General features: G+C 43.5%; 1 protein-coding gene across 9 annotated transcripts in view; it reads right to left on the bottom strand.

Moving 5' to 3' along the window:
- LOC128698531 (piwi-like protein Siwi) overlaps nt 1–7,818 on the bottom strand; it is a 21,361-nt gene extending 13,543 nt beyond the window's left edge. For 3 of the 9 annotated variants that reach the window (XM_070103911.1, XM_053790795.2, XM_070103903.1), the window contains exons 1-8: nt 7,561–7,776; nt 6,576–6,687; nt 3,863–4,103; nt 2,631–2,842; nt 2,045–2,146; nt 1,701–1,804; nt 1,047–1,194; nt 244–399 (exon numbers count right to left, since the gene is read on the bottom strand). In XM_070103911.1, coding sequence (XP_069960012.1) covers nt 244–399; nt 1,047–1,194; nt 1,701–1,804; nt 2,045–2,146; nt 2,631–2,842; nt 3,863–4,103; nt 6,576–6,687; nt 7,561–7,574 — 1,089 coding nt within the window. In that variant the 5' untranslated portion in view covers nt 7,575–7,776. The other 6 variants (XM_070103908.1, XM_070103907.1, XM_070103906.1 and 3 more) reach the window with 6 other exon arrangements.
- Nucleotides 7,819–9,777: the final 1,959 nt, after the last annotated feature.

Consider the following 9,777-nt stretch of genomic DNA (forward strand, 5'->3'; position numbering starts at 1 on the left):
TACCTGGGTGTTACTCGACTAGTGTGAGTCGCATCCGGGGACAAAATTGACCTAATTTTCCCGAAATGCTCAGCATACAAGGGGCTTTCTGTATAGCAGTATATCATTGATGTCAGCTAGGCCTGTATACCATGTACATGTACTTGTAGTAAATAAGGATATTATTATTATATTATTATAAGACCGTTTCCTCAGAGATTTCATTTCCCTCACTCGGAAAACTGCAACGCGGCAGCGCCTCACCTTCTGGTAATAATCCAAGTAAGTAATGTCTTGTCCTTGGCAGGAGAACATGCTGGCAGCTGTGAGGTTCCAGGCAATGTCGTCGATCCTGTAAGTCCTCTGGTTGTAACGCGTCATAACAACCATCCCCAGCAGCTGCTTCCCTGCCACGAACTTCTGCACACACCACCACCACCAGTGTTAGTAGGATATTTTTTTTTTTTTTGGGGGGAGGGGAGGAGGTAATCGGGTTTTATCCGAGGAATGGAAGGACAGATCAATAACCCTTCACCAGTTTTACTAGCAGGAGAAACTAATATTAAGCTATAAAAGCCAAAAATTATTATTCAACAGTGGCCTCAGATACTGAGTTGATATAGGGAGAGTCATAAATATTCTCCCGTCTGGGATGTCAAGAGGATCCGAAGCCCTCTATGAAGCTTCCTTACATCTTCAAGTCACCAGAAACAGAAAGTAACAGACTGCAGGGAGGTGGTATATAAGAAGGGCTGCAGGTAAGATGTTAAAAACTACTGACCAATGTTCCTGACAGGTATGCTCTGCCAAGTACAGAAAAGGAAAATAACGAAAAAAAATTGTGGAAAGTAGATAACATAATTTCTGACTCTTTTGAGTTCTGGAAATTTAGTAATTTCAGTGAACATTTAATAATCAAAGCATTCCTTTAGCACCACACTAACATAAATTACTTTTGTTAGGGAAACTTTTAATATATCGATGACACGTTGTGCTGTGTTCTATCATCTGCCCGTTACTACCCTGGTTACTGTCCCAGTCACTGCCCCAGTCTGAACTACACTCACAAAACTGTCTGGTTGGGTGTTCTTGATCTTCCTGAGAATGTCGTAGACGGTATCAAGTCTGAGGAACTTATGAAGTATATCTGTCATCATCATAATCTTCGTCTCGTGTTGTCTTATGCTAGAGACGTATCCAGGCCAGATGGCTACCCTGTGGGAGAGAGGGAGGACAGAGAGGATGAGTGAGAGACAGGGAGATAAAGCGAGGAAAAGAGGGGTAAAATAAACAAAATTCTCTGGCAAATCTATAGCTCCTATAGTTAGGTTAAGTGGATGTGACCTGGACCTGACTAGGTTGGGTCGGTAGCATAAGCTGGAATGTGACTTGGACCTGCCTCGCATGGGCCAGTAGGCTTGCTGCAGTGTTCCTTCATTCTTATATTCTTAGTTTAATATCTTTTTTATGCACCCCTATACCCATCCTGCGGGCGGTAGTCAAAAGATTACAGAGGTACATAACGGGCCAAAGGGCTTCGATTCCCGTTGTCACCCCTCTCATTGGAGAGCAAAAATATTACCCAACAGAGCCAACATTATATCGAGATTGCTACAAGACCACTATTTTTATGGCCCACGAGATCAGCGACGCTGACACCCATGCTAGAGCTAGTGACCTGAGTAAGAAGCTTCCACAAACAGGTGTGAGGACACACTCACCTGTACTTCTGGTTCTGTACCTCCTCCCTGCTGTTGTAGTAGTGACGACCCACTTGAGTCAGTCCCAGGTATTCGTAACATCGACGCAACAAGATGGAAAATATCTGAAACATACCAACAAGACTTCACTCACTGGATGCTTTATTAAGAACATGGAGTACATCAAAACAGTGGTTTGTGAATCATATGGGAAGGTAAGGTGCTGTTGGGTTAGGTCCGGTGTCTCCGGGAGAGGTCTCGGTCATCATGCTCTGATGCTTCAACCTTAGTATAATTTGTAATATGTCTGATCAGCACCTGATTGAAGAATAAGAACACAGAATACCCTCATATCACACACGCACCTGCAGGAACTGTGTATCTGACGGGGGAACCTCCTTCACAAAACGGATCTTGACCGTGTAGGTCTCCTGATTGTCTGGCCGCTTCGACGCCAACTCCAGAGGCTGTTGAGTAAGAAATCTTTGAGTATAGGACCCCAATGGAAATAAGTCACTTTGACTTTTTTGGGTTATCCTAGGTAATTTACACGATGTATGATAATTGTACTTATGTATACCTGTGCCTAAATAAACTTACTACATATTCTGTCTCTAGCAATTAGTGGACAGAGAACGTAACCTCCATCGTGCTGAGATATAACCTCTACTTCCACTGTTAGGCTTGGTAGAGAGTGAACTGAGAAGCTGCAGTTATTTGGATAAAGAGCCTTGACCAGCATCTCTTCCCTTGAAGGGAAGAGACAATGAGATCTTGAGACACGATGAAGGAAAGTGAGAAGGGGAAAATCAGAGAAGGAAAGATAAGGGGGGATATAAATTAGGAAAATATCTCCTGCCCTTTTGTGCCTAACAATTTTTAATTAAATGTAAACTACATTAATTGTATACTGCATAAAATAAATAAAGTATTTGAATTTGAAGTACTCACATTGTGTTGTAGTTTGTGACCGAGGTAGAGCTGGTTGCCGTCAAAGATGTAGTTACCCAGAGCATGACTGTGTTGTCTGAGCAGCACCTTCTTCACCTTGGTCCTGCCCTCCGGGGGAGTGAAGGTGACGTGATACATACATAACACCCAGTCAAGCGTGGCCTTCACCTCATAATAGTTGGTTCTCAGCATGATAGGTTGACCCGAGGTGCCTGTAAGGGATCATATCACTAGTTCAGGTTTTAAAGTGTCTTCCATAAAAAAAAAGTCAAATTAAGACCAAATCAGACCAAAACAAATCATTATCTTTCTCTGAGTAAGATTTACCAGCATTTAAGTAAGTGTGCAATTAATAATTAAGTTTTATTGACGGAGCTATAGTCATAGTGAGTTTCTGTGTATGTCTCTGTCTAGGACACAGACACACACAGGTATGATAAAGTTCATGGAGCAAGAAGAGTGACCTAGTATCGGCCAGTGAAGAGGCGGGGCCTTTTCACTGACTTCTTCACAACTAGGTAAGCACACACTTCTTAGGAAAACATTTTTAAGGAGTGATTAGATATTTAGATTTTGCCACCGAAGTTGCTAGTTTATTGTGCACCCCATATCCATACTGTGGACGGTAGCGCGAGAGCATATGGATACACAAAAGGCGCAGGAACTAGGCCCCAAAGGGTTAACAGGAATACATATGGATTTATATCTACACATCTACAGTTCACTTATCTGTTACAAGCAAATTTAGGAAATTTGCTTAGTATATCTGGAATCTTATCTTGACATGTCACATAGGTTATTACACTGTCTCTGTATTCCTCAATAAGTGGACAATTAAGCACATAGTGTTCAAGACAGTGACCATATGCCTGATCACATAATTTACATTTAGTTTGATCATCATCTGTGTGTCTCCCAAACTGCCAGAAGTACTTGTAACCAAGCCTAAACCTGGCCACTACAACATCAGTCAGTACTTGTAACCAAGCCTAAGCCTGGCCACTACAACATCAGTCAGTCTGTTCACATTGCACGTTGCTCCATAAACAAGGAGTGAATACTGTCTGTTCCTTTCTTGAATCTGAACCCTTCCTAGCACACTGACCTGAAGGCTCTTGATATACCGAACTGAAGGCACCCTCCCCTTCCTTGGATTAAATCTAATTATCTCATATTCCACAGGTGCTATATGATCCCTACGGGCTTAGCGCTTCCCAATGATAGCGACAGACCTCTTTTGTCAGTGACGTGCTGAGGTCGAGTCCACACCACACACTCTCTTGTTTCACTCATCTTCTGTAGCAGGTTGAAGCTCTCCCCGTGGCCACCACCTCGTCCTCGACCTCCTCCTCGACCTCTACCTCCCGCTGCTCTTTCACCACCATTTCTTCTTCCTCTTTCATTACCGCCTCTTCCTCTACGTGTTACGTCACTCTGCAGATGTAGCCTCTGCATCTGACCTTCAAGGTCATCCTGTGATGTAACATAAAACTGACTTTAATAATATTCTCTTAATGTTGTGATGACCCTTAATAATAGTTAAGTTATTATTCAGTATTCCAGGTAACGTGTACAGCAGAATTTTTGATTTCATGATAAAAATGCGGGCTGACGGTCAGCCGTGTCAGGACATTGTGAGGTGTTTATATTGTATATAAACTAGACATGCACAGTCCAGCACCACGTGGACAGACACATGGCTTCTGCCGAAAGGAAGAGGTCACGATGTTCCAGGGATACGACGGATGACTCGGATTTAGAAATGGACGACTCGGATTTAGAAATGTGGGGCGCAATCCTAGCGAAGAAGTTACGAGACCACTCCGTGTCATCAGAGGAAAAGTCTTCAGTTCTGACAAGCCTAACCATGCAGCCAGAGAATACGGAAGGATGGATCAATGTGAACAGTAAGACACGCCGTCCCTCCAAGGAGCAGGTAAACCAGCTCAAATCACCTTCCAGATTCAAGGTAAAGGCTTATGGGGAACACAAAACCCACTATGGCGTGGTTACACACCTGGAAACGGCACAAACTGAGGTTCAAGATATGGTTCAACCTGAGGGGAGAACCAATACTGACTCCTATCAACAGGGAAATGCATATCACATTGAAGAAAGTCATGGAGACAGACCGCTCCTTCACCCTGGAGGAACTGGATTCTCGGCAGGTCACCAAGGGTGTAGTGATGCGATACCCGCTGATGATGCCCATCGAGGCAGTAGCAGCTCACCCGTGTCGTGTCAGCTCAGCGTCTCAAGGCAAAATCGGCAGGCAATGCACCAACCCGGCAGGTCCTCATTCAGCATGTAGGACCGCTGCCATCCCAGCTGGACCTCGGTTCTTGGGGCAGGTACGATGTTAGGACCTTCACGGCAGAACCAGTTCGCTGTTTCAAGTGCCAGCGTTACGGACACCTGGGTGCACTCTGTCCGAACAGAGTAATCTGCGGTGTCTGCAGCCAGCACCACCCTACCGAGGAATGCATCACCAAGCTGAAGAATGCATCGCCACCCACTCCACGATGCCCGAATTGCAGGCAGAAACACCATGCCTGGAACCCTCGATGCCCTGAGAGGCTCACTAGAATTCGTGAGGCCTGGAAGACACCAACGACGAGACAGCAGGCTACGGCAGAGCATCACCCTCAGCAGACGATGGGTGCAGAGAATCCTGCCATACTGCAGAACTCTCATCAGTCAACCCAACTCAGTGCCCAGGAATTTCCGACCCTTGAAAACTCAACCAGGCGTCATGAACAGGAGCATCCTCCCCCACTACCGCAACGAAGAAACAAAAACATGAGGAACAAGCGGCGCCAACAGGAAACATCTGGGCAACGCAATCAGCAGACGGCACTACACGAACCCCCACCGGCCTCCTTGCCAGGCACAACCACTATGCAGGCTGTGGCTGCACCTCACCAGCAGATGCCGGGTACACAACCTGGCATACAGCAACAGCCCACGGTGTGCACAGTGAAGAAATACAACCCTCAGCAGTCCCCGCAGATTACGACAGCCCAGATAATGTCCACTGCTTCGAACCCACCGACAACGCAGGCCCTCAACAGAGAGGATCTCTTAACACTCATCAAGGCATTCACGGATATTATCTGCAACATAATCACCTCCACGGAACAACAGAGCATGTTCCGGCAGATGGTCAGCACACTCCTGAGGGTGTGCTTACTGACAGAGCAGGAAGCAGTGGATGCCATGAATCCGCAGATTATCAGAGAGGACAGAGCCCAGTCCCCAGCTCAGGAAACAGCTAAGATGGAGTAACTTCAGTCGCTTATGAGGCACACTAGCTGAACTGTCCGGAACTGTGCTTGAAAGAATAGTGAAATTCCAAACGCTTATATGCTGCAACAGTGAAGAATCAATTCTCCTTCAGGAGCCAGAGACGGGTCATCTCAAGATTAAGACCCGTGCCAGGACACTGGTCCTGGCGAACATTATACATACATACACCAATTGGGTATCTTTAGTGTGGAAACATTTCACCATCCAGTGGCTTCCTCAGTCCAATACAGGGAAGAATGGTTGAAGATCGGAACCTAAGAATGGTTAAAGATAGGAACGTAAGAATGGTTGAAGATAGGAACGTAAGAATGGTTGAAGATAGGAACGTAAGAATGGTTGAAGATCGGAACGTAAGAACTGTTGAAGATAGGAACGTAAGAATGGTTGAAGATCACAACATTATCACATAAAGATACCCAAGTGTGTCTAATTCGTGAACCTGTGGGTTTTCAGAACCAGTTTGTCTACAGTGTATGTAAAACTCGATGACAAATTAAGGAAAAGAAATGAAACCTTGCAATAATTCAAATATTTTTCCGTGATTCTAACCGAGGCGCGGTGCCTTCTGACTTTCCCCAGTTAAAATAAACACACATTAATTTACAGGACGAGAGATATTGCAAATTTCAGTAGGTTTACCTGGCCAGGTCTGCATAAATTATTTTCTTGATCTTGTTGATGATAGCGGCCCCTAGCTCTGCCCCTGGATGCTCGGCCTGCCATCCCAACCTCCTGATGTTCAACACAATCTCTACGGATTTAGCGCTTCCTTATAAATAAAATAAATACATACATATATAAATAACGTGTAGTATCCCACTGAATAGCTGGTGACAGATGACCGCCATAACTTCATTACGAACTTTAAACTTCGTGAGTCATCAGATATAAATCTTAAAGCTTCTTACCGTCCCTTTTACATACTTCGGTCAGGTCAGTAATTATTGTTGTTGGTAGAGTGACCAACAACAGGTCAGAACTGAAGCAACACTTCCACACATGGTTCATCTGTGTCCTGGGTTGACAACACCAGTCTTAGTAATAGGACACACAATAGCGGTGTCAATAGTGGGAGTTAGTTTAATATGTTTATTATGCACCCCATACCCATCCTGTAGGCGGTAGTCAAAAGATTACAGAAGTACATAATGGGTCCAGGGACTGGACCCCAAAGTTTTGATAGCTGAACAAGTTACAAAGGTTTGTAGATGAATGGTTCAGAGAACCGACATGTTGATAAATTAGACACATGTGCAATCAATCCATCAATCTTGATTGATGGACTGACCACATCGACTCAAGGTTGAGGGACTGATTACCTCATTCTCCTCCTGTTCTTCAAGATTCTCCTTTGTATGGACTGATGAAGCCACTGTGTGGCGAAACGTTTCCTCAATAAAGATACCCAAGAGTTGCACATGTGTCTAATTTATCAAGTTACAAAGGTAATGAACTCCAGGTAGATCTGGTCAAAATCATGACAAGTTACAAAGGTATTTAGATTACAGAGATACATAATGGGTCCAGGGACTGGGCCCCCAAAGTTTTGATAGCTGAACTAGGTACAAAGGCAATGAACTCACAAGTTACAAAGGTAAAAAATTCTGTAAGTAAATTTACTTACTTAGGTTTATACATGGGACACGCACAATATCAGATCCAGCAAAGGGATACAAGACCAACACTGACAATATCAGAGTGTCAGTCAGAGTACGTGCCAGTAGAAATGCTCACACATGTTAGTGGCTTTCTTTGTGCTTGGTAATATTTTACTACATATAAACTACACACCGTATACTATGCAAAGAAATGATTTTTGAATTTGAACAATAGCCGCTGACAATACCAGTGTCAGTAGAGGGATAGTCACAACTGACTATACCTAACTGTTACCAGAGCGATTAACAATCACAGGTATCTGAGGACTCTTGAGACTGATAAGATCTCAAGGTAAAGATAACAAAGCAGCATCCTGGCATCCACAACACTGCTAGACAACCAGAATACTTCGCCAATAAAATTAGTCATACTTTAATTAATTTTAGGTAAGTGAATACAGATATGGACTCAGGTTACTGTTATCTTTCTCCTGGGAATGTAGGAGGGGAAAAATGTACAGGAAAAGGGCTCTTGGTTTAAACTCACAGATTATTATTATGGTCATTCTTTTTCAGTTAGTTTAATATGTTTATTATGCACCCCATAGCTGTGGGCGGTTGTCAAAATATTACAGAGGTACATAATGGGTCTAGGGACTGGGCCCCAAAGTTCTGATACCTGAGCAAGTTACAAAGGTAATGAACTCCAGATAGATCTGATAACAACCTTTTTCATCATCACAGATGCGCCACAGGAATGTTAAGAGGAAGTGGTGGACTCTATACATAATTCTGAGAGCATGTATGATGGGGCCCACGAGGCTAAGAGGGAGTGAAACTAAAGAAGCAAGCACTGATAGCTGACGATCATGCAGACACGTGTTAAGGGCATGCAAAGCCCATTATATAAATTTATCCTAGGACAATTCAATGGCAATAAGTGTGACTCGTATGCTCGCTGCCTCTCCTAGAATATAATGAGGGAGATAAACAACAAACACTTCATTGTCATTAGAAATTTATTCAGCATAAATAATTTGTATTTACATCTTAAATATCACCTGTATAGTGCATATCAAAATGAAGTTTACATAAATGTTCCTTTCTTGGATTAACAACAGTAATATATATATGAAGGGTGCAACGTGTCTAATTACGACCTCAGAGAGACTTCATCTTGTACGGAAGAGGACTGTGTGGATGATGGTATCGCCAAGACTGGAGCTGGTGGTACTATTAGGCTGTTCTGTCGAGGTATCCTGGGACTGAGGACGCGTCGTGCGTGGCTCCTAGGGCGATAAGGGCGGTAAACAGGTTCACAAGGGTTCCTCATTTCCCCAGATAACCTGCCGTAGATCATGACATGAGCGAGGGTAGCTGCCAGGGCTAAGTTAGCGGCCATCACTTGTGTTCCAGCGACCTGTTGCACAAACCTCCCTGTAGAGTGCACGGTGACGAGGTCATTAGAAGAACTCGCTGGATCTGCCGGGATGTTCCTCTTTCTTTTTAGATCCATGAAGGAGGCGAATGAGGGACCAGATCTACGCAAGAAGGACGGCAGGAAGTAAGGTTCTACAGAAGCCTCTGATATGTCTTCCTGAAAGACCAATGATATAATTTATTAATTTGTCAGTAGGCACATCAACCTGGTATTTTATACCATTATCAACATTGCATATTATATTATATTATATTATATTATATTATATTATATTATATTATATTATATTATATTATCCAATTTAACTACCAATTACTGTTAATCTTCACGAATACAATTAAATGCACTTCAAAGAACGGGAGTTGAGGAAGACTCACCTTGCTGCTGGGGTTCTTGAACCAGGTCATAAGACCGGCGATGAGTAGCAATACAATGCATACTGCGATCACGCAGAGACCATATATGCCTGACATTATTTAATAAAGAGACAAGCAACCTTCAAAAAGACAAGACCTTTGTGTACAACGTAGTGAACTTGATCCCAGGTCACAGCCTCTTATATGCTATTATTGCACATGAACGTCAGGTAAGGTCAGGTTATAAGCCTGTTGGTCCATCTCACCCATAAGAACATAAAGGAGTATATACATACATAGGCCTGAACATCAAAATGGTATACAATACCGACAGGTTGTTAGGTAAGACACATATGCAACAGTTAGACCTTTTTCCGAAACTTTTTCGCCTACACGGTAGGCTTCTTCATCGAATACAGAAAGTAGGCGGAACAGTAGGAGGGAGA

Source organism: Cherax quadricarinatus, chromosome 88, assembly GCF_038502225.1.
Source record: "Cherax quadricarinatus isolate ZL_2023a chromosome 88, ASM3850222v1, whole genome shotgun sequence".
Lineage (NCBI taxonomy): Eukaryota > Metazoa > Arthropoda > Malacostraca > Decapoda > Parastacidae > Cherax > Cherax quadricarinatus.